At 41.3% G+C, this 25,551-nt stretch overlaps 3 protein-coding genes across 3 annotated transcripts; 1 reads left to right on the top strand and 2 right to left on the bottom strand.

Moving 5' to 3' along the window:
* The first annotated feature begins 29 nt into the window (after positions 1-29).
* LOC144630069 (small ribosomal subunit protein uS14-like) lies at positions 30-2,336 on the top strand. Its single transcript, XM_078488348.1, has 2 exons — positions 30-137; positions 1,751-2,336. Exons 1-2 carry the CDS (start codon positions 41-43, stop codon positions 2,113-2,115), a joined length of 462 nt encoding a protein of 153 aa, XP_078344474.1. The 5' UTR covers positions 30-40; the 3' UTR covers positions 2,116-2,336.
* A 1,021-nt stretch (positions 2,337-3,357) lies between these two features.
* On the bottom strand, positions 3,358-4,959 carry LOC144630147 (uncharacterized). The gene has a single exon (XM_078488437.1). It carries the CDS (start codon positions 4,824-4,826, stop codon positions 4,200-4,202), a length of 627 nt encoding a protein of 208 aa, XP_078344563.1. The 5' UTR covers positions 4,827-4,959; the 3' UTR covers positions 3,358-4,199.
* A 16,223-nt stretch (positions 4,960-21,182) lies between these two features.
* On the bottom strand, positions 21,183-25,003 carry LOC144630146 (uncharacterized). Its single transcript, XM_078488436.1, has 2 exons — positions 24,377-25,003; positions 21,183-21,303 (listed from the first exon to the last, which is right to left on the bottom strand). Exon 1 carries the CDS (start codon positions 24,998-25,000, stop codon positions 24,407-24,409), a length of 594 nt encoding a protein of 197 aa, XP_078344562.1. The 5' UTR covers positions 25,001-25,003; the 3' UTR covers positions 21,183-21,303; positions 24,377-24,406.
* Between the last annotated feature and the right edge of the window lie 548 nt (positions 25,004-25,551).

Raw genomic sequence — 25,551 nt, 5'->3', positions numbered from 1 at the left:
ATCTGCAATACAGCCTCGCTTTCAATCAATTTCAACCAAAATGGCGGCGTGGCTTCGTCAAGTCAGTAATCGTTTTGTAAATTTTGGTGGCAGATTTAACAGTTTTCCTGGATTATTTTCATCGGCTCTTCTTCCAAGTAAGTGAATGCATATCAGGGATCATAAAGGAAGATTAGAAATTCTTCTGCGTTGTTGTTTTAACCCTGGGTGTGAAGTGACCAGTCTGCGAAAACATGTATGTTACGCCGAAGATCTTCGGCGTGGAGCTCGATAATCTTACGCCAATTTTGGCGTATTTCATAGGGATTTGGCGTAAAACTTCGGCGTATCAAATACGAACTTTCCAGTATGGTGAAGTGAAACATTTACATGAAATTATGTTCTCCAAAAGAACACTGCGCTTATAAGTGAATACTTGAAGGGATTTATTCATTGGAGGTGATCTGATCAATAGATACCTAACAGTAGGCCACTATAGCTTTATTAGAGGGCAGGGCGGTAGAGATAATTGTTTCAGTACAGTGTAAAAGCTATAATAAATTCATGTCACACTGTTTCAGTTTTCTTTAGTCTCAGAGGGGTGGTGTAAGGATTGTAATTTTTGAACCAATCACAGGCTGGAAGATTATAGCTTGCCCTGCTGCTCGCATCACAAATCCCAAAAAGATCCCCCCAAAATTTGGGCGAGATTGGGCACTTTGAGAAACACTTTTCGGAACTGGAAAATGCGCCAAAAAAGAGCCCCGAAATTTTTTTGTGCTGAGAAGTTTTCTGGACTTTTGATAAACGCAAGCAAGGTCTGAAATAGGGTAGGATAAATAGTATATTTCCTGGCCTCAGGAGTTCTCTTGGGCTCGATGAGGATAAGCAAGTAAGTAAATCGAATATTTTGGTCTGATATAGGGTAAAGGTTTCAGGAAGCGTCTCGCACCCTCCCACCCAAGTGTTCAGTTTGTACCCCCCCCACCCCCCGCAGGATCTGTATGTATATTTCCAGGAAATATTCATACCCACCCTAAGGAAGGTCACTGGAAGTTCTTGGGGGAGGAGAGCCAAAATTTTTTTATGGTCATAGTCCTGTATTGCATTGTGCATCCTTACTGCGCAAAATTTTACGCGTAATTAGCATGCACGTAAAATGGCAGCTTTTTTTCTGCGGCTTAGTCTGTGCGAAAAATATTAATTTCTATTAATTTTTCTCAGATTTTGGGTGTAGCGATCAAGTTCATTCTGTAAAACGAAAACTGCTCAGTTCTAATGTTTGAAAAATAAGTTTTCCGTAGAAATGTGTACTTTGCCAGTAGTCACAAGGGAATTCCATATTTATTCTACAGAAAGAAAGTTACCTCACTCATTTCAAAACAACAGAAATAACGATAGGTCGCCATACTTGTTTTCAAGAAAAGGGACGATTTACCTCCCTAGCAAGGTCCAGCCGTGAAGAAAAAGCCACCATTTTTTAATGCATGCACGCTTATCACGTGTGATATATTTATGCGCAGTAGGGATGTGCAATGCAAAACTGGGGAATTACCTTAAACCAACAAAACTGTCCATGGGAGGGGCTGCGCATTTTCTAAAACAGCCCAATTTACGCCCCTAAACAAGACAATAAGCATCCTAGCCCCTTTAATTTTGTATGGGAGTTCCCCTATGGTTACAGAATCTTTTTAGTGTAGCCAGATTATCGCTTATATCCCAGCAAAGAAATGCTTTGACAATGTTGCTTATTTTCATTTTCTATGTGAAGGTCTGTGGACAAGATCATTTCAGACCTCAACACCTATGGAAAAATTTTATCTGAAACGTCATTACCTGAAGAAATGGGGGAAAAGAGATATGAAACGAAGGGCATTATATGAACAACATGAAATGGAACGTACCAACTTGAGATATTTAAAGAGAAATGACATTCTACCTTCAGCTGTGCGTAAGAAGGCTGCCGAGGATTTGGAAAACTTACCAAGGGACAGCTCAATTACACGTGTGCGTAATCGCTGTGTTCTGACTGACAGAGGGCGAGGCCTTGTTGGAAGATATCGCATTTCAAGAATGATGTTCCGTTATTATGCTGATAAAGGTTTGATTCCGGGTATGCAAAAGGCGACATGGTAAAAAACAGTGATGAGGAACTTTACTGTAGGAATGTGTGGAACTTGTCAAATGGAGTTTTTACATCTTCAAATGGGTTACCCTTATTTTCATTGCTATGCGACCTTTGAAGTAAAACCTCTATCTGCACAGTTTGCAATAAACTTTTGTCAATCAAAGATATCTCAGTGAACATCCAACTGTCATGCAACAAATCATGTACCGTATTTTCACAATTTATTAATCCCCCCCGGTGTCTATTTAAAGTTGGCCTGGTGGGCCAGCATTTATATGACTCTTACAGTTTATTTGAGCTCAGTTATCAAGCAAGGGATTTATACATCAATTTTGACAGTCACATTTCTTGCTAGTAAAGCTACAGCTTTTTATACCTCAAAGAAATGCTTATTAAGGGACTTTTTACAACTCCACCCAGCTGAGAAACCAGTATAAATTGGAGACCTGGTGTTAATAAAAAAAAATATGGTATTGCAAGATTGCTGAATGTCAAAGAATGCAAAACAAAAGAAAAACTGTTCACCGCCTTCTACTTTCTCAACCCAGGAGGGAGAGGGGACACTTCTCTAATGTCAGCTTAAATATGAAAAAAAAATGAATAAATATGAATAAAAATGAATATGAAAAAAAAAACATGGGTGCTCATAGTCTCACCTAGGAGTAATTTACCTCCCTAAGTAAGACAACAAGCATTCCCATTTCCTTTTGTATGGGATCCCGCCCCCCCCCCCCCCCCCCCCCCCCCCCCCCCCCCCCCCCCCCCCACCCTGTGAGTCTCTGATGTCAGTAGCCCTAGTAAACAGTACGTATCTCTTGTCATGTGCTCAATTCTCTTCCTGCTTGCAATGTGTTTATGATTTAAGCTGACATATTCCATACTGATTTGTAGCCTTGAGTTGCCTCTAGTATGTGGAATTGGCTTTTGCAGACACATGAAAATTTGAATTCGGGGGGGGGGGGTGTGCCATAGCCAATTAGAGAACCACACAGATCTCTGCGGAGTACATGTCTCTATTTAATATGTAATCTTAAGGGTCATATCTCAGATGTCTGTCAAGCAGGCTGGAAATTAAACCCATAACAAAGGACAAACTAACAAATCACCCTATCCCGATCTCCTCCCCCCCTGCCCCCAGAGTGGGAGGGAGAGATTTTAGGGGGAGGCTAGTAGAAGACACCCTGGGAATGGGGCTGCTAACAGAAGTGTTAATATGTCACTAGCAGATGAGACACTTCTTTTAGCCAATAGTTATCTATGTTGATTTTAATTGGCTTCCTTGTCATAATTAAATAATGAAATTTTACTTTCTGAAATTATAAACTCTGTGTTGCAGTAAATGTGTAAAAGAAAATGTAAATCAACAACAATTCTAGTGGCCATACACTTAGCTCAAAATAAGCTCAAAGCTTGCCGAATCAATTGTTTTCAAATAATCCAAGCTGGTAAGAGCCTCACAAGTTGGCTTTTAATTTACATGAATATGCAAAACAAATTCCACTCTTGTGTTCCATCATTATTTCTCCCTTAGAGGGTTTGAGCATGTGTAAATTTCTGCCATGGCTTCCAGGCATTAAAAGAAATTATAATAACTGGGTTTCTAAAATTTTCTAGTGATTTTACATTTCAAACTCCTTGGATTAGGGTTGCGTTTCCAAACCCCTAATTTCATTTACAAAATTTTACCCCATATTGGGTTTAATTTCGCTTTTTTATGATCACATCACAAATAAGCTTATAAAATATAACATTTTTTATCAAAACATAAAATAACACGAGCGTGATATATGCCATGCAATATCACTAATTGTCGTATGAAAAAATAAAATATTCGTGCGCACTGAGTGACACATCTGTCAAACTTTAAAATACGAAGAACAATTCGCGAAACATTTTTAATATCAAATTTGTAACTACTTAAATATACTATTTACAAAAGTACGTAAAGATTTGTAGAAGAACGTTGAATTTAGGAAATCGTCGCGTGAGGTTGAAGTGTGTATTGCCACCTCACACTGTTATGCTAATTGTGGTCTTTTGTTCCAGTTGTTCTGTTTACTTCAAGTTGTTAGATCAAACTTGGATTTTTTTTTCATAATCCTGTGTCTATTGAGTTTGTCTCGTCAGATGAAGATTGAGAGCCGTTTTCTTTCACATCAACAGTCGGCCATCGCATAACAAGCGCTTCTTCGTAAGTTGGTGGCGGCGTAACGGGGCCATCAATTTCTTCTGTCCAAAATCCCTCGTTCGCTGAAGAAGTACTAATCTCGTCTATATTGTTAACAACAGTCGCAAATTCTGGCAAAGCCGTCGCAGCGTCTTCAGAAAAAGCCTGTCTATGAGGAATATGATTATATGCCAGTATCGGAGCGGGGGATTTTTCCAAATCCTCCGCGGGAATGTTCGAAACAACAACTTGGGGTGCGAGACTGTTTTCAGTTCCTTTGCAGCATAATGACAATGCAATTAGCAAGATTCCTAACAGGAATAAAGCTGTCGCTAGAATTCTCATTACTTTCACCATAGCTTGATCGTCTGATTTCTGTTCACAATCCTCGCAGTCTCCAAATAAAATATACGTGAGGCTTGCAAGCACGAAACAGCCTCCAATGCAAACAAATCCGAAAATTATGGCAGCAATGTGAAGTCCTTTCTTACATTTTGCCGATCGTAGAGCGCTCAAAACTCTCGATCGGGAAGACGTGGTAGTCTCTGACATGATTGAAGCTCCTCAGAGGACAGGACTGTGGTGAACAAGAGTTTTTTTCCTTGTTTGAGAAGTTTTCTGGCACAGTTTGGATTCCCTAAGACATTTACGTGATGCCAAACAAATCCTGAATGAGCGCAATCGCCGGAAGTCAATTCAAATAATCTATGTTGATTTCACTGACGTAAAATCACCCATGCGTGTCCTCACGTACAACGTAATCAAAGAAAATGGCACGCAAATGTTTTATTTCTCCTAAAAAGGAAAGAAATTTAAATTGGTGTTCTAGATAGACCGGGAATTTTATCCAATTCTAATAAGAATCAGAGCAGAAAAGAACGAAAGTCGAAGAATAAAATCAAGAGTATGTTTTGCACCCCCACCCCCCTCCCTCCCCGCCCGTGTAAATATCCGACATTCGTGTCTGCTTGAATGACCCCGACTCAGCGCGCATTTGTTTTAGTTTAACCTCTGCGCTTTGTTAATACATGTTTCATTCGAAGGGAAAATGTTCCTCGTCTAAATAAAGACATTACACATTCCGGGAAAAAAATTAATGAAGTTACACTGCAGTTTGTTCGAGGCGCAACGAAGTTTTGGGGCTTCATAAACTGATAGTGGTATGAGTTTGACCCAGTGAGTCTTTCGTTAGATCATTTCCACTACATGGTACAAAACTGTTTCAAGCTGTGCACGTTTTAAAACTTGCGGATTAGCAATTGGATTTTAATTGTTTTAATTGATTTATTCCGCAATGATACCATTTCACTGACATCTTGTAAAACTTGCATTTTATTACCGTTTTTTAGAAAAACAACTTTCTACCCATCGTTAAAAACTTTCAAAACAGGCGGTAATTATAATAAGTATTTAAAGGTGTGCTTTCTTCACTTCCTGTGATTTTTAGGGACAGTCAGAACTTCCTGTCAGAAAAGATTCAGCCTTGGCAGTGAATTAAAGGTCAATTAAAATGTTAAAAAAAAAAAAAAAAAATTTTATAAAAAGGGTTATAAAAAAAAAATAAAAAAAAAAAAAAAGGGGCCCCCCCCAAAAAAAAAAAAAAAAAAAATAAAAAAAAAATAAAAAAAAAAAAATGAAAAAAAAAATGAGAATAATAATTTGTATTTCCGTGTGGGAAAATGAAATTCTCGGGAGTGTTTTAATGTCTTTTAATGGCAAATTCAATTAGGCAAGCGAAGATTGAGTTTAAGATTTATTATCAAGCCCTGTTTTGCCACCTAGAAAATTATCTCAGTCTAAATTGCAGGTAAACCTAAGAAAGGAAAAAAAACCCATAATAAAACCAACCGATAAATAAATTATAACACGAAACAGGAACATTTAGAGATAGCCAACAACAGACTTGATTTTGCAACCATTTAATGAATAAAATTCTCTCGAGGATTACGAAAAATCTGTGTATTAAACCGTAGAAGATTTTTGATGTTTACCTCGGTGCTAAAAATTTTTCCCGAAATTTCCATTGCATCAAAAAAAAAATTAAACTCAGTATGTGTTTAAATTCAAATATGGAGATTGTGTGAAAAGATCTACAGGAAAAATTTTTCTGAAATCTCCGTTACATCAAAAAATCAAATTCATCTCAGAACGTGTTTAAATTTAAATATGGAGATTGTGTAAAAAGATGGGTACCCATAAGATCTGGAGTTTTCTTCTAGGAATTAAGTTTTTATCTTCAACTTCGGGAAGAATCTTCTAAGAAAGATTTAAAAATTCCTGGACGTAGTTGACAGAACAAACAAGCTATCGATTACATGTAATAAATGAATAATCTCCTAAATTTTAAATAAGGCTCTTATCTACTATCTAGGATTGCGTTGTGGAATCTGTTTATCGAAGCAAAAACACCCCACTACTTCCTTGATTGAACAAACGCAGGACTTCCGTGAGGTGAAATAATCTCGAAAATAACCGAGTTAATGAACGTAACATAGTTTCAAATTGCCTGGCCCTCAGTAATGTAAAAAACAATATGAAAGGGCCAAGTTCTTTAGGTTACTTAGTTGAGATTACTGTTTGTTTGTTGCTGTTTTTTAATGGACATGCATGGCCACCTAGATTCAAATATCTTACATGTATTTATTTATATGTATCAAATCTAGTGATTAATATACCCACAAACCCTGGCCCCTGCTAGGTTTAGTTTATGAATCGTGCGCAAATTTTAAAGTGTTTTGTTTTATGACACAGCATTTTAGGGTACAACAACTGTGATGCATCAAAACAACTGCAAATCAAGCGTGACAATCTTCTCGATTTTTTTGCATGGTCGCACGCTTTTAAAAGCCCAGATTTTCTCAACGAGACACAATGTATATCGTTTAATAAACAATTCATTTACAGGAAAGCTGAAAGTAGAAGTAGTTAAAATACCCAGTGATATAATACAACTTAATTCTGCTGAATAACCGCTTTGTTTTGTAAAACAGACAATGACACAGAATACCAATATCATCACACCATGCGTTATGCAAAGCCAGCCTATGACGTAACAACTATGACGTCAATAATAATTTGCGCTGTCACGCGTGCTGTATCACGCCGCACTGAACATAAACAAACTGAAACAGACTTCAAAACAAACGCAAGACTGATTTAAAAAGTTAAAAATATAGTCTTTTTGTTTCCTTATAAACGGTTTAATACTTCGGGTAGGTAAAAACCATTGGCTAAGCAAACTAAGTGACGATGGAAGAGTTAGTTTAGTTTCAGTGAAACATTAGGTGAAGCCAAACTAAATAATCGAACAGACTGCGAGCAGTCTGTCAGGTTTGTCTTTTGCTCTTAAGTTCCTTGACAACGAGCCGCGGGGCTGCGCGCTGCGAGTAGCGCGGGCGCCAAAAGAGGAGCTTAGAGGAGCGTTAAGGTCGGGACACACTAGGCGACAAGTCGCAGCGACAGGTCTCTGCGACAAGTTGCTCCGTGTGTATTACTTCAAAACAAGTCGCTGTTACAAAGCGCTTGTTCGTTGCACACACAGCAAATTTTGAGAGTGGGAATGTGACTAGTTTTCCAATTCAATGTGGCAAAAATACATGACGCTCTCTCATTGGTTAATTCATATTTTGTCGCAGCGACTTGTCGCAGACGTGTACACACGCTGCGACAATGCTACAATCGCTCATTTTGTCGCTGCGATGTGTCGCACGAATTCACACTGGTTTGAATTCGTGCGACACATCGCAGCGACAAAATTCTGTCGCAGCAACATAGATTGTCGCACGAATGCACCATGTCACACGAGGCGACATGTCGCAGCAACTTGTCGCCGCGACGTGTTGCAGCGACTTGTCGCCTAGTGTGTCCCGACCTTTATGAATTTTCGCACGCAAATATCAGCCAATCGGAGACGCTTCACGGATTGTGTAGAGCTAGCTACGTCATCAGACATTTTTCGCGCAAGGGATGAATTAAATGAGAGAAGTCTGTTTACTTTCCCACAGACAAGGCAACATTGTTGCGGCAAAATAGTTTCAAAGATTGCTTCCTTGGCGCGCAAACGACGAAACATTTGTTACAGTGGCAAAATGTTTCTGAAAAAAAATCAGGAAAATTGTTTGTTTCTAGGAAACAAAATTAGCGTCCACGACAAATTTTAAGTGTACGCGCAAATGGGGAAACATTTAGGCAAACATTATTCCTTCGTTTGCGGAACCTTCACTGCATAGCTGCCTGATTTAAGGAGCTCGCGCGCTCTTTCCTGACTTAAGGCCCGGTAATACGGGCAACATTTTTGTTCAACTTATCTCGCAACATTGTTGCATTGCAAGTTGAACGAGTTGTTGCCAGTATTACTACCGCGCGCTCAACTTGTCTCGCAACAAATTTCGGTGTTGCAAGTTGAAAAAAATTGTTGCAAAAAGTAGAACTCAGTTCTACTTTGTGCAACATTTTGCTGCAACTTACAACATCGAAATTTGTTGTGAGACAAGTTGAGCGCGCGGTAGTAATACGGGCAACAACTCGTTCAACTTGCAATGCAACAATGTTGCGAGACAAGTTGAACAAAAAATGTTGCCCGTATTACCGGGCCTTAACGACCAAGCTGACGGAGGCGGTAGCGTTACTCAGTTTGTGCTCTTTTCCAAAACAATGTTAAATTCACATTCGGAATCGCCTTTATTTAGTGTATTCGATTACAACTATTTTGTTGTTAAAAAAACTGAATAAACACGATTCTTTTTGTTACCTTCTAAAATATTAGCCTGTGAATTCCTTTAGACACCGCCGTTTTATACTGTTCCATAAATTCTCTTGAAATAAAGTTATGTTAAGTTCACTTGCAAGTCCTACAGGGAATGGTAAAGATTTTTAATACCCCTGACCACTTTGCTGGTTTTTCAGTCCTTTATCCCTTAATTTCGAGTTCCTCTCAAGGCGAAATCTCCAGTGCTGCTAAACTTGTAATAACACTCTCTGTAGCGTTTGTTTTTTCACCATGTTGAATTGAATTTCCATCCTTCTCGTGAAAACTCTCGCCTGCAGTCTCTGAAAAATGGGCTCTTAGCCACAATTCTACTTTTTCCGAGGATCTTAAAGTCCTGGCTGACAAATCTTGCTCGATATAAGGTGCAAGCCATCCTTGCTGCTGAAGATTTCTCCTTTCTTTGGTTAACGGCCTAGCGGTTCCACTGAAACCTGCTCTCAGCCACAGTTCAACTTTTTCCGAACATCTCAGAGGCTTGTACAGATTATGCTCGATGTTAGGTACTTGCTGAAAACTCTCTGCTGTTTCCGTTGGAAGCATTTCGGTATCACCGACTATTGTGGCTTCGTCAGATGTTTCCGAATTCTGAAGATCGCTCATTGTAAAGCAGTTTAGGTCAGTATTATTTTTATATGTTCACCCTGCAAGAAACGGCTTTCAAATGTTTTTCTCGTCAAAGAACAAGATGGCGCGTTATTAACGGAAACCGTTAGTATTCAAACTACAAGAAGCGATTCGCTATCTTATGCGCGAGCGAAGCTTACTCGCGACTTTTTTCGCGCAAGGTTTGCAGAAGACCTGGCCACGTCATTTTTGCGCGACGCGGAAAGGAAACAACTCGCATCCAAAATGGCGGCGGTAGCCATATCAAATCACCAAGAGGAATAAACGGCAGGTCTTTAAAAACTTTTCTCTCAGAGGAGGAAAGTCGAAGAAAAGAAATATTTAGCCATGTTTGGGTTAAGTAGAAGACGTGAAGTGGCTCATGGTTTTACAACGCCGTTGCGCTCATTGATCACACAAGTCCAAGAAGCAGTAAGCGGTTCTAGTTCTGCAACATTGCGTACAAGATCTGCAGTTTCGCTAGCGCACTGCAATTCGCGCGCAACTTGGATCGTCTGTTCATTACAGTTGGTAAGCTCCAGTTGCTAGGCTCCAGGACGAATGCATCTCCTCTTCGCTTGCAGTAGCAGCTGATATCGTCATTTCAACGACTTCGTCGTAACACGGTGGCGGCATATCGGGAATATCACATGAATAAAGGCTCTCCGTGCTTTGAACAGCCGTAAAATAATCAGGTAAATGTATTGAAGAGACTTCGACGAACGAAAAACGACGAGGAACATGACTACAAGGCAACAGCAACGGACAGGCAGAATCTTCCGAATCTTCAGCGGGAATCGAAGATAAGACATCTTGAGGAGTTGAGCTGCTGGTTAAGTCGTTTTGCCTTCGTCTATAGCGTGCTATTATTAAAAATATCAACACTGCTAAAAGAAACAGTAAAACGGCAGCAGTCCCATAAATCCTGACGGAAAGTGAGTAAGGCAAAACAAAAATCACCGCTACAATAGCTACACAAGAGGCGACGCAGACGAACACACATACTGCTAGAACGGAAAAACATTGCCTTATCTCACTCTTGAACGATCTGGAGCTTTGTTGTTCTGTAGTATTTTCTGTCATTTTCTTCGGATAGTTAGTAAGTGCTTGGTCCACGATACTAAAGTACCAACTAAAAATGATTACAGCAGTTTCAGTTTGAAATAATTATTTTTTGTGTTGTCTGTGATCCTTGCCGGAAGCTTCTGAGAAAAGTGTTTTGTCATCCTCTCTTGAGTGTTGTATATTGATCATTCAGCGTAGAGGCCACTCATCTCTCCTACCACGTCTAAAATAAGAACAAAGAATGGACACAGATTGTTATTTCGGTTCATAAAGGCAAACCGAAGACACCCAAACAACGTAATTCAAAGAAAAATTTTTCAACTACGAGACAATGATGAAAAAAAAAAAGAAATTTTGTAATGTGTATATTAAGTGTTTTTGTTTTATGACACAGCATTTTAGCGTACAACAAGTACTGACGCATCACTGAAAACAATTTGCAAGTTGGCAAATTGTCTGAGCTTGTCGAGCGTGACACAAGCCCAGATTTCAGGAACGACGAGGAATGACAATAAATAAGTTATTTACCGGAAAGCTGAAAAAAGGAGTAGCAGAAATACCCATTGGTAGGATATAACTTAATTCCGGCCGTAAAAAAAAATAAAACAAAAAAAAAAACAACAACAGAATAACTGCTTTGTTTGGTACAACCGACAATACCAATATCACCCCGCCATGCGGTTATGTTAGCCAGACTATGACGTCATAATAAGTTGGGCAGCCACGCTATATCACGCTGCACAAGTAGTCTAAAGGTAACTTGTTTATTGTCATTCTTCTTAGTTCCTGAAATCTAGGCTAGTGTCACGCTTGACAAGCGCTGACAATTTGCCAATTTGCAAATTGTTTTCAGTGATGGGCCAGTACTTGTTGTACCTTAAAATGCTGTGTCATAAAACAAAACACTTAATATGCGCATTACAAAATTTCTTTTTTTTTTCATCATGATCTCGTAGTTGAAAACATTTCCTTGAATTGCGTTGTTTTGGTTTGTCTTTATGAACCGAAATAACAATCTGTGTCCATTTTTTGTTCTTATTTTAGACGTGGTAGGAGAAACGAGTGGGCGCTACGCTGAATGATCAATATACAACACTCAAGAGACGACGACTCTTCACTTCTCTCAGAAGCTTCCGGTCAGAATCACAAACTAGACAGAAAATAATTATTTCAGACTGAAACCGGTGTAATTATTTTTAGTTGGTACTTCAGTACCAGGGATCAAGCACTTACTAACTATCTGAAGAAAATGACAGAAAATACTACAGAACAACAAACCTCCAGATCGTTCAAGTGTGAGAGAAGGCACTATTTATCCGTTCTAACAGTATGTGCGTTCGTCTGCGTTGCCTCTGGTGTAGCTGCCATAGCTCTGATTTTTGTTTTGTTTTGTCCAACCTGCCGCTCACCTAACTTACTTTCCGTCAGGATTTATAGCACTGCTTCTGTGTTATTGTTTCTTTTAGCAGTGTTAATATTGTTAATTATAGCACGCTACAGAAGGCAAAACGACTTAACTAGCAGCTCAACTCCTCAAGATGTCTTGTCTTCGATTCCCGCAGAAGATTCAGAAGATTCTGCCTGTCCGTTGCTGTTGCCGTGTAGTCATGCTCCTCGTCGGTTCTCGTTTGTCGAAGTCTCTTCAATACATTTACCTGATTATTTCACGGCTGTTCAAAGCACGGAGAGTCTTTATTCGTCTGATGTTCCCGATACACCGCCACCGTGTTACGACGAAGTCGTTGAAATGACAATATCAGCTAATACTGCAAGCGAAGAGGAGACACATTCTTCATAGAGCTTAGCAACTGGAGTTTACCAACTGTAATTAACACAGGACGCAATATAGCGAAACTGTAGATCTTGTACGCAATGTAGCAGAACTAGAACTGCTTACTGTTTCTTGAACATTGCGTGCAATAACTTGTGTCTTCATGCGCGCAATGGCGCGGCCAAACCATCAGCCATTTCATGTCTGTACTTAACCCAGACACGGCGATATCTTTCTTTTCTTCGACTTTCCTCCTCTGAGAGAGAATTTTTACTGGAAGACCTGCCGTTTATTCCTCTTGGTGATTTGATCAGGCTACTGCCGCCATTTTGGTTGCAAGTTGTTTGCTTTACGCGTCAGTGCGAAAAAGACGTGGCCAGGTCTTCTGCAAACCTTGCGCTATAAAGTCGCAAGTACTTACTACGCTCGCACATGTAGCGAATCGCTTCTTGTAGTTTGAATAGTAACGGTTTTCGTTAATGACGCGCCATCTTGTTCTTCGACGAGAAAAACATTTGAAAGCAATATCTTGCAGGGTTAACATATAAAAATAATACTGACCTTGATTGCTTTACAATGAGCGATCCTCAAAATTTGGAAACATCGGACGAAGCCACAATAGTCGGTGATACCGAAATGCTTCCAACGGAAACAGCAGAGAGTTTTCAGCAAGTAACTAAAATCGAGCATAATCTGTACAAGCCTCTAAGATGTTCGGAAAAAGTTGAACTGTGGCTAAGAGCAGGTTTCAGTGGAACTGCTAGGCCGTTAACCGAAGAAAGGAATAACCTTCAGCAGCAAGGATGGCTTGCACCTTATATCAAGCAAGATTTGTCAGCCAGGACTTTAAGATCCTCGGAAAAAATAGAATTGTGGCTAAGAGCCCATTTTTCACATACTGTGGGTGAGAGTTTTCACGAGAAAGAAGAAAATTCAATACAACATGGTGAAAAGACAAACGCTACAGAGAGTGTTATTACAAGTTTAGCAGCGCTTGAAATTTCACCTTGAGAGAAACTTGAAATTTAGGGATGAAGGACGGAAAAACAAGCTAAGTGAGAAGTATTAAAAAACTTCACCATTCCCTGTAGGACTTGCAAGTGAACGTAAGATAGCTTTATTTCAAGAGGCTATATAGAACAGTGTAAAACAGCAAAAAACTTTCAGTGTCCATAGGAATTCACAGGCTAAAATTTTAGGGAGTGACAAAAAGGATAGTGTGTTTTTTAGCAACAAAATAGTTGTAATAGAATACACTAAATAAAGGCAAATCCAAATGTGAATATAACATTTTTTGGAAAAGAGCCCAAACTGAGTAACGCTGCCGCCTCCGTCAGCTTGGTCGTTATAAGTACTGACGCGACACCAGAGTTTGAAAGAATTAAGTCTGCACGCGCTTCACGTGCCTATAAGTCAGGAGTGCTCGCGAGCACCTCAAATCAGGCAGCTGTACAGTTGAGGCCCCTGCAAACGAAGGAACAATGTTTGCCTAAATGTTTCCTCGTTTGAGCCTACATATTTGTTGCGGACGCTAATTTTGTTTCCTAGAAACAAACGATTTTTCTGATTTTTTTTTCAGAATCATTTTGCTACTGTAACATATTTTTCGTCGTATGCGCGCCAAGAAGCAATTTTTGAAACTTACACAGACGATCGCTAACGTCTGCGGCGATTGGGGCGATTACGATCGCTTGGATCGCCCGTATTCTATCCTTCTACCTTCTCTTTCCCTTCTTCGCCTGCAATAACTGAGAAGATAGGAGGTCCCGAGGTTTGCTCTTTCATTGAAGGCTGCCACTGTGTTGGATCTAGGGCTGAAATGATTGTTTTTCGTAGGTCTTTGCTCATACCAGGCGATCGGGACGATCATATGAGAGTCATGAGAGCCCCCGATCGCTTCCAATCGCTTCGATCGCCTACGATCGTCTCAGTATTTGCAAACGATCGATGCGATAGAAACGATCGGGGGGATCATATGAGAACCAGCCTTTAGTCGTCGTAAGGGGCTATGTAGTCAGTGAGCCACCAAATAGCTCAACCCATGACAAACCATCCCAACAGGACAATCACCCAGTCTTACTCCAAGCCACCCCATCAATTGAAAAAATAACTCCTGCACGCATAGCGTGCCTATGTTTTTGAAACTGGCTCAGTGGAATTAAAGAATCTAAAAGACTGCGAGCAGTCCATCTTTTGCTCTAAAATTCCTTGGCGCGAACGCGAAAATAGCCATTGAGCGAGCGAGCGAGCGAGCGAGCGTGATATGCAAGCAGCGGAGGACCGGCGGAGGTTGCCGGCTGCGAGTAAAGGAAACAGTGTACAGTCAACACAAGCAATCTCGTTTCCAGAGCCTGCGTTCCCCTTGACCAGCGGTCGGGAAACTCAACGGCTCTTGGCTAATCCAAAACCGGAACCAGGTACCAGGAAATGAGGAAATCCTGGTTTCGGTTCGATTGTGTGCTTGCGCCGGAGATTGTGTTGAAACGAACAAGTTTTCAACAGGCAATCAGATTCATACGCTTTTGTGGCAGGCTTTCAGATTAGCCCAGATCAGAGGTCCCGATCCCTGGCGCAGATCAGACGGATCGCGGCCTCTGGGGACGAGCTTGCAACACAAGTTGAATTTCTTTCGCACAGGGGCGATTTTACTTCTTCAAGGTCCGACCTCAATCCCAGGCCTTCACTCCTTTTCCTCCCCTGCCGTTTGTTGAGGAAACAGGAAATCAGTCCTCTCCTCAACGACAAGAGAGGGAAAGGATGGAGACCCTGGGATCAAGGTTGCACAAGATCGACAGAGATTGCGCGCAATGTTGTATCGTATGTCTGTCTTGATTTAATAAAAGGTGTCTAAAGATTTTGACACAGCTCTAGTTCTAAAGACATATTTTTGCAAGAAGCTTTGAATGAATCGACTAGTTATAGCTCATGTTCAACGTAAATTACTCTAATAAATCTCTTTATGAACCAAAAAGACTGCATTTACGGCATTTTGTTCAAATCATGAATTCTACCAATTTAATTAACTTGTTTACAACATGAAATAACATCAAATGAAAACAAATTTTTAAAGCGCCGGAGCGAGAGATGGACTGAAGCTTTCTAAATCCATGCATGGTCTAAAATGAACTATCAGTAAGCATTTTACATCGACGATCGCTTCATTTTCAACGAATTCGGGATTAAAATAACTAAATAATTCATGACTCAGCGAGACCATTCGGTCATAGTTCATGTCAATTCACGGCCGGAAACCCCGCATATCGAATTGCTGCTGACTATCGAATCACAGGCCGCTCTGATTGCTAGCTTAGCCAAACGGCAAAATAATCATCAAATGAAGAGAATTCTACTCACATAAGGGTTTGAAGTGATTTCCTTTCGACCATCAGCTGTGCTCTTTGCAACCTTTCCATCTTATTCACAATGTAATACCCCGGATGTGGAAAAAATCGTTATAAAGGGAACCAATACCCCCGGACATTACAACAGAATTTTTCTAAGTCTCCAGCCAAGGAAGAGTTCAAGCCGAATATCGCCATGACCGCCTTCAAATCAGCCCTAAAGTCTAGTTCCGAGTCCTAGTTGATGTGGCTGAAGACCTTTGCCGTCTAAAGCAAGCGCAACGCTATTTGTACCTAGCAAAACTGTACCGAGTCAAGAGTTCAACCCGTTAAAGCTTTGTTCTAAGGTACAATAACAGCCGACGCAAAACTTGCAAATCGTTAGACTTCCACCTTCATAGGACTTAATGATGTCCTCCGGCAAACTTCCTTTAGACAGCAAAATGAAAAACTAGATCACCTCTGTTCTACAAGTCAGCGCGCGCCATTAGAATTCAAAGTTCGGTAGATATGGCGAGTTGGAGCCTGGGTAAACTAACCAAAAGTAAATGGAAGGGGGGGGGGGTAGGTAGGTAGAAGGGATAAAAGCCATGAGTATAAAATTGAAAGCACTTCATTTCCACTGAAAGTAAGCCAAATAATCTCCCATGTCCTTAAAAAAAAAAAAAAAAAAAAAAAAAATCTCAACCCCATTCAATTTTCTTGACAGCCAGACTGTAGCCACCTTTTATTAAATCAAGACAGATTGTGGACAAGAATATGTTCTGTTCGCCCTAACGCTCCTCTGAAGCTCACTTCAACCCAAAATAGACCACAAATTGAACGTTAAATCCATCGAATTGGAAAAGAATGGATTCAAAGAGCCATATTTGAGGACTAATGAATTAGCTCCAGTGAAGTCTCCTTGAAAAAGCTCTAATCTATGAGACTTCACTGAGAAGAAAAAAACACACACACATAATATAACCTTTAAACCTTACAGTAAACAAGAATATCAGCTAATTTTGACATTGGGACGGGCACACGAGAGTGAAATCACTACTTTGTTGGAATACTTGATCCAAAATTTGCCTTAACTCGCATTTCCTTTGAGCAAATTTGTTTTATATAATAATTGGTAGCTCACTCTGTTAAACATGATAGGCATTTGGGCACACCAAAGAAATTTGAGCTTCTCTATGGGTACCTGCAGACTACGTTTTCGACGCATTTTCCTCTTCAAATTTTCGTTTTATGGATTAAAATGCGTGCGTTTAATTCACAGCCGAAAAAAATATCTCACTTCCCAAATTCCTTAAATAACTGTTTTAAATTCATGAAAAGCAAACAGTTGCTGAATCAATAACAAGGAAAATTTACGATTTTTTGGATTTGTTGCCGACGTTGTTCTGTTCTTTCAGTGTTTGATGTTATTTATGACATTTAATTTCTTTTCCAGTTTACTTTTATACGAACCCCACATGCTCGAAGCTTAAATCTTCGCATCAATCTGGAGGTTCTTCGTTTTTCGTATAGGTAATCGTCGCGTCTTCGATTCTTCGAAATTACCCATAAAGGGGCTCTGATGTACAAAGCACGAGCCCAGTGGTGGAACGTGTATGAAATACTATTTGTGTGTTCTCAAACAACCGGAGTGTTTTATAACAATATACTAAAGAAGCCATTGGGTTAGCGTCTTCTTTACTGACTCGTCCCCAGTCGTCCCTCTGTCACTATTAAAACGAGGCCGAAGAGAGCGAGAGGGGTGATGGGAAGAAAGATAAGGAAGGAGAGAGTCCCTCCCCTTTTCTCCTTCCCACCACCCCTCGCGCACCCCTCAGCCGCGCTTCTCTCGTTAATATTAATAACAGCGACCTTCAGATTGGACTACGAGTACGAGATTGAGTACGAGTACGAGTTTTCAAACCAAATTCGTGTGCCTTCTATAACTCACTTATCACCCCAATCTTATCCCTAACGTTAATTTATGTGTAAGTCAGCAACAGGGAAGAGTTATAGTTCGGGGATACAACTGTGTCGAACTCGTACCCGAAGTCGTACTCGTACCCGTACTCGATCTCGTTCTCGTAGTCAAATCTGTAAGTCGCTAGTGATAGAGAGACGACTGGGGACGAGTCAAGCTTTTTTATATGCCTTGTGATACAAATCTTCTCCAAGTGAAACAAAAGAACACAAAACGCTTTTATGCAGTTTAGCGTCTCCGGAATCCCCAACGCAATGCTTTACCCTAAGCTTTGAGTGACGACCAAAATAACACATAATAACATGCATGATGATAATAATAAGGTTTTTTGAGCAAATATAGAGTCACAACAATACACTTACAAGTATGATTGTAACAGTCTTAATTAAATAAAACTTATAAAGGTGATTGATCAGTCATAATTAAGTCCAAAAGAGTAGGGGAGAAAAGCACATCGCTTCAAAAATGTAAACCTGTGATAATTTCATGTCATTTTCATTTTTGTCAGTCTTCGTGGAGTATCGATGAACATGCCTTTAGCTTACAGATAACAGAGATGAGCGTTATGCAGTCCTGAATCTGCGGTATTTCCCAGTTGTACTGGAGAATGCGTCTCTTCTTCGCTTGCAGTAGCAGCTGATATCGTCATTTCAACGACTTCCTCGTAACAAGGTGGCGGTATATCGGGAACATCAGATGAATAAAGACTCTCCGTGCTTTGAACAGCCGTAAAATAATCAGGTAAATGTATTGAAGAGACTTCGACGAACGAGAACCGACGAGGAGCATGACTACACGGCAACAGCAACGGACAGGCAGAGTCTTCCGAATCTTCAGCGGGAATCGAAGAGAAGACATCTTGAGGAGTTGAGCTGCTGGTTAAGTCGTTTTGCCTTCGTTTGTAGCGTGCTATTATCAAAAATATCAATACTGCTAAAAGAAACAGTAACACAGCAGCGGTGCCATACATCCAGACGGAAAGTGAGTTAGGCGAGCGGCAGGTTGGACAAAACAAAACAAAAATCAGAGCTAGAACAGCTACGCCAGAGGAAACGCAGACGAACGCACATACTGTTAGAATGGATAACAAGTGTTTTCTCTCACACTTGAACGATCTGGATGCTTGTTCTTCTCCAGTATTTTCTGCCATCCTTCTCGGATAGTTATAGTAAGTGTTTGATCCCTGGTACTAAAGTACCAACTAAAAAGGATTACATTTTTCAGGTTTCAGTTTTAAAATAGTTACGTCTGTCAGTGAACTTGACCGGATACCACTTAAGAATGTCAAGAGAGGATGTCATAGGGTGTATATTAATCATTCAGTGTAGAGCCCACTCATCTCTCTCACAACGTCTAAGTTTATATAGGCGGCGGAGCAAGGGGGGGGGGGGGGTGTAGCCCCCAAATAAAATTTTGAGGGCTCAGCCTTACCCCTACCACATTTCAGTGCTGAAAGAATCGTTAGCGCAGCATTAAATTGGTTATCAAGATATTCAGTCACGTGATCGTTTTACAAATCGTTTAATCAGGATCGTGCTTGGCGAAATAATATGGTGTATGGCTTTCAACGAAACTTCTCTCCCAAAAACGCTACTAGGAGAGGTCCGCAAGCTGTTAGGATTGTATTTGGCATAGCCTGTGGCATCAGCGACTTCAGAGCGTACATTTTCTGCCCACCGACAACGAGCAGACTACCCAAAAACCACCATGAAGCAGGATCGTCTGATCGTTTGGGAAATATAAGTACGGGTATGCGCTTCCCTCCTGGGAGTGGCGCTTGGCTAAGTGTACGAGGACCCCCCCCCCCCCCCCGACCCCCAAGACACAAACACACACACACACACGTTTCAAATTAAGCAGTCAATACTGAGACTCAAAAGATAAAAATTTTAGTTCATAAAGACAAACTAAAATCCAAACTAACAACGAAATTTACAAAAAATTTTCAACTCCGAGACCGTGATAAAAAGAATTTAAGCTCGAAAACTAGTGTTAGAACTCCGAAACTAGAGTGGTTAATGCAGTATATACAGCGGTAAAGAAAGAAAGACTAACTGTTAGTTTTTGTTGTCTTGTATTGAATGTTCTGTTAAATGCGGCATCGGAAATCTTCGAAACTGTATTTACACATGATCACACGTTGTTTCAGAAATTTCCGATATTTTATTCAATGCTGTTCAAAAAATTGCTGATATTTTATTCCAGGGTGGTTTTAAAAATTTTCTTTGTAAAGCCGACAGTGCTTCCTGAAGACCACTTTAACTCGGATATGGGTTCAGAAATTTCTTAACGACTCTATTTCATTGTGCTCTCTTAAATTTCCAACATTTTACTCAAATTAATTATTATCAAAAATTTTCGAAACTATTTTTTGCAATAATTATGTGCCGCTTGGGAAATTTCAAAACCATTTCGATTCGCTCACGTATTAAAAACTCTGATTAAACTACACTTGTAAATTTTAATGAGCACTTGACTTGCTTGACACAGCTTCGAACAAGTTTTCAGATTTGTACACGGATTTTCTTGTTAGATTGAGCTCGCGGCAAAATAAAGAAGGTTAAGGAACTATGCAATACATTGGGACGCGCGCGTGCAAGTTTTCACTAGCGCCGCAAGCACAAGCGCAAGCATGACAGCTCTTATTTCACCGTGAAAATGGCCTCAACGCAAGCACAAGCACAAGGATCAAAATTTTTCCTTTTACTATGCTTGCGTTCGTGTGAAAACGAAACACCGCATAAGCACAAAAAAATTGTTTACGTCTGGCCGTGTCTAGCCAATTAAAGCACTCGTTCCAGCTGAGCAGCGGCGGAGTGCCGCGGTTGATTTTGGGAATGTTTTCTGAGGTTGTTTGGAAGAGTGTGGGGAATTTAAAGACAAAAAAAGGCAAAAGTGTGGGCTCAAGAAGCGAAATTTACACTCGACGCCTGTTATGCTTGGATATTTCAAAATCTGTGCCTTCTGCCGTCATTGTTCGTAAAAGATCGTTAAATTTCGTATTTTTCTTGGGCATAACTATCCTCCTCGAGTATTGCCCTGTAAAGAGTTAGATACTCATTGAAGCTGTGCGTTTAAAGTTGATCTGACAATACAAATTAAAGATAACAAAAATTGAAAGAAGTAAATGGCCACCAAATTCCGGGAAATCAGCAAAAATAACCATTTAAAACAGTGAAGGAACATTTCAATAGCACAGCAAATACAACGTAAAGAAGATTGAAACGGATTGCGATATGGATTTTTGAAATACTGTTAGGCTGAATAGTTTTCAATGTTAATCTCGTTTGCTTGTAATTGGGGATTATGCAAGGCTGTTTACAGCTGATGTATAATCTAGATTATACGAGAAATAGGAGGCGAGATTTAACAATGCATTGTCTCTTTATTCACTCCTAAATCTCAAAACATACAGTGAATTAAAAGCAATAAAGGCAAAATAACGGTAACGAAGCCAACTATAACCGCTGACTCCGCCGCAGGCTCTCGTCTTTTGAATGAACGCAACGCTTGATAGCCTGTAAAGAAAATAATCAATAATGAAATGCATAATGAAGGGAAGGGAAGGGAGGGGCTGCATTGTTAAATCTCGCCTCCTATTTCTCGTATAATCTAGATTATACATCAGCTGTAAACAGCCTTGCATAATCCCCAATTATACTTCAAAATACTCGTCTCAATTTAACAATGCATGTTCAAAGCTGTACCGATTAATTCTGTGTGGCACTTGATAGGATTGCTCTCCCCGTGGCAGGGTTAAAGTGAGGCCTGTAGTAAAATTTGATAAAGGTGCTCTCTTGAGACCAGTCTGCAAACTGCAGAATTTCTGGAATAGAGAAACCCTGTTTGGCCGCTTCCGTGGTAACTGCCCCACGGATTGAATGACCCTTAAAGGTAGTAGTGTCAATGCCTGCTAGCTGTAATAGCTCCCTAATCCACCTGGCTAGTGAAGCAGAGGAAACTGGTTTGTGTGGGCGTATGTGAGACAAAAACAACTTATTAGGCTTAGAAAGGTCAGTTGGCCTCCATTGTAGGGTTCTGGACTCCTATTCCTGAAGGCACTTGCACACACACAGATGTTCATTTTCAGGGAAACTGGCATGAAAACAGGTTTTGAGCTCTTGACCAGGTCTGACAGTTTTAGTTAGCTCTGGTAGTTTAAATTGTACACCCTCAGGATAAAAGAACCTGAAACGTAAGTCGCGAGCTGCTAAACCCGAAGCTCTGTCCGGAGCAGTAAGAGCAAGTAAACCGACTAATTTGTATGACAAAACCTTTGTGGACAGTTGACTGTTAGGACCCAAAGATGAAATGTATTGCACAACTTCTGAAACCTGCCCTGTTGTTGCATAGCGAGGTTGGGGTGGGCGAAGTTGAAACACCCCTTTTAACATTTGGCAAACTAACGGATGGGATCCCACCTTGTGACCATCAATCAAAGGTAACACCGCAGAGAGTGCAGATCGATAAACATTTATTGTTCTGTACTCTTTGCCTTCTTGAAACTGGGATGCAAAAAAGTCCAGGACATTGGTTAGAGATGGTGAAAGGGAATTGATATCAACCCGTTGATCACACCAGCCACGCCATTTAGTCCATGCAGAGGAGTAGGCACTAGTTGTGCTTTTTCTCCATGCTGCCAAGAGGATTTCTCTACTTTGTTCAGAAATCTCTGTCGTTTGATAACTTCTGTTGACAGAAGCCACCCAGCTAGTTGTAACTGATTGAGAGGGTGGGTTCTGTCCCTCTGGGTCAAGAGGTCTGCTTGGACTGGCAAGAGGAGAGGAAAGTCTATGCATAGGTCCAAGAGAAGGGGATACCAAGGTTGTGCTGGCCAGACTGGTGCTATTAGTACCATGTGTGTCACTTGTTGGCTCTGTATTTGGTGAAGGCAACGACCTATCAGAGCAAATGGGGGAAAGGCATAGCCCCGAAATGTAGCCCAGTCTAGTGTGAATGCATCTATGTGTACTGCTAGTGGGTCTGGTCTCCAGCTCACAAACTGGTCCAGTTGGAATGTCAGGCGCGAGGCAAAGAGGTCGATGTTCAGGGGACCCCAAATCTGATATAGGCAATCGAAAACTGTTGGATTCAGTTTCCAATCGCTGGCATCCAGGAATACTCTGGATTCTCAGTCGGCCTCTACATTCTGTACTCCAGGAATGTATTGAGCCCTCACTAACAGGTTGTGGTTGAGACACCAATCCCAGAGGTCTTTGGCTAGGTGGGACACGGAAAGGGAGTGTGTTCCCCCCATCTTGTTTATGTAGGTTACTGCAGTAATGTTGTCCATCAGTAGCAGTACCTGAGCTTTTGCCCTGTTCTTGGTAAAAGATTTCACAGCTAGCGAACCCGCTAGGAGTTCTAGGCAATTTATGTGATATATAGTCTCTCCTGGGGCCCATCTGCCTCCCGTTGAGACGCCCTGGCAGTAAGCCCCCCAGCCCTGACGTGATGCATCGGTCTCTATCACCAAATCTGTTGATTGTTGGAATAGGGCTTTCCCATTCCATGCTATCAGGTTGTCTTTCCACCACCGTACCTCCTGAAGGGCCTCCGAGTCTAGAAGAACGGGGGCTTCGTATGATCTGTGAGTTTTCAGCACTGCATTCTTTGCTTGCTGTAGGTAGCGATAATGGAGGGGTGCTGGAAAGACTGCCTGTATAGAGGAGGATAGGAGGCCCAGGAATTTTGACAATTCCCTTACAGAAGTTACTGGGTTGTCTAATAGCAGTTGACAGTTTGACTGAATCTTCCTTATCTTGTCCCTGGGGAGGCTTAGGCTTAGATTGACTGAATCTACAAGGGACCCTAAGAACTCCATTAGCTGGGAAGGTACCAGTACGGACTTTAGATAGTTCACCGTGAAACCTAGTCCTTCCAGGAGGTTTAGGGTCGAAGCCGCATGCTGAAGAACCAGTTGTTTTGAAGGGGCTATAAGGAGGATATCGTCTAGATATGCTATGAGTCGAATTCCTCTCTGCCTTAGTATCGAAAGTACTGGTTTTAGTAGTTTGGTGAATACTCTCGGAGCACTTGCTAGGCCAAAGGGTAGACATGCAAACTCTAGAAGGGAATCCCTCCACATGAACCGAAGGTATTTCTGGTGGTTCTTCCAAATTGGAACTGTCAGATATGCATCTTTCAGGTCTATCTTTACCATATAATCCCCTTTTCTTAGAAGATCCTTCAACATGTGAATGGACTCCATTTTGAAATGTTCGTATGGGATGAAACAGTTCAGGGGCTTTAGATTTATGACCGGCCTGTGGCCTCCCCCCTTTTTGGGCACTACAAACAGGGAGCTTATGAACCCTGGCTCTTGGTAAGGACTGGGTTGAATATAATGAACTGCCCCTTTTGATAGAAGTTCTTGAACTTCCTGATCTATTATGATTTGGTGTGCCTGCGAATTGGGGATTAGTGCAGGCGGTCGATTCTGGACAGGGTTGTCTATAAACTGTATTTGGTATCCCATGACAACCTGAAGAACCCATGGGTCTCTTGTGATCTGTTCCCATGCAGGCAAGAAATGTTTTAACCGGCCTGCTAACGGTAGGTTGGCGGAACTCAATATATTTTCGAACATACCTGGCGGGAGGTGGCTTGGTCGAGCCGGGATTACTGTTGTTGATGGTTTGATTGAAACTGTCCCCGGGGGGTGAAGTTGTGAGATCTGCCTCGGCCCCGGAATGACGGGGTTGGTGACTGCATTCCCGATGCTGGGCGGTAGAAACCTTGGTATGGTCCCCGATATTGGCCTCTGCCACCCCGGAATCGCCCTTGGAATCTCCGGGGGGCAGTACCACGAAAAAACTGTTTAGTACCAGCTTTTTTGGCCTGTTGTACTGTGTTGGCAGTTTCTGATCGAAGTTTGAGTCGAGACTCAAAACCATCTCCAAACAGTTGTTTGCCAGCGTCTGGAAAATCCTCTTTCCCCAGAGAGGATAGGACTGGGTTGAGTTTGGTTAACACCTGTTCGCGACGCTTTGCAGACATCTGGGCTGAGGTATCACCGACTAGCATAACTGCTTTCTTCACACAGTTGAGCATGCCCATAACTGTGGATTTCTCTACGGTGATTGCTCCTTCATCCAGGGACTCGTACATCATTGTGAAGTTTTCATATAACGTACAAAGAGGTCCTAGAACATCTAGGGTTTTGTCCTGGATATCTCTCAGAGAGTTATCAGGGATCTTTACTCCTGGAATCATGGATATTAGGTAATTATCCAGGTTGGGCGTGAAGGCCGCCACAGATGATGGTCTGGGAAATTCTTTTAGGATTGATCTGCGCTCGAATCGTTGTAATGGTTTTTGTATGACGCTAAGCAGGGCGTCGAGTTCTTCGCTTGGCTCCCATCGCGAGTTGGGTGATAAGAGCCCATCTAAATCACCGTCATCAGAGGCATCTTCAATGCGAGGGTGTTTCGTCGGATTGTTTTCATCGACAACAATGACGTCGATAGGTAGTTGCCTCTTATGTGCTCTCACCGTTTGGTCCATAGACTCTCCGGTGGAGTGTTCGGCCGACTGGCCCACAGGCGCTGCGGCTTTGTCAGTTTTCGATTGAGCTGTCTCGTGGTTAGGTAAGTCTTGCTTAATAGCAGACAAAATCGCTTGTGAAAGCGCGGAAAAAACCGACTGGTCGGCAACGATAGCCTGAACCAGTGATTCGGAGGAAGGTGAACGACTGTCACTTACGTGATCCTTAGGATTGGGTTGGATTAACTCCGCAGAGCCCTCTTCGTCAGCCATCTTGCGAG

This window comes from Oculina patagonica, chromosome 11 (assembly GCF_052425735.1).
Source record: "Oculina patagonica isolate OP01 chromosome 11, crgOcupat, whole genome shotgun sequence".
In the NCBI taxonomy this organism is placed as follows: domain Eukaryota; kingdom Metazoa; phylum Cnidaria; class Anthozoa; order Scleractinia; family Oculinidae; genus Oculina; species Oculina patagonica.
Note: the sequence above shows the minus strand (reverse complement) of the source record. Positions and strands in the feature narration are given on the sequence as shown.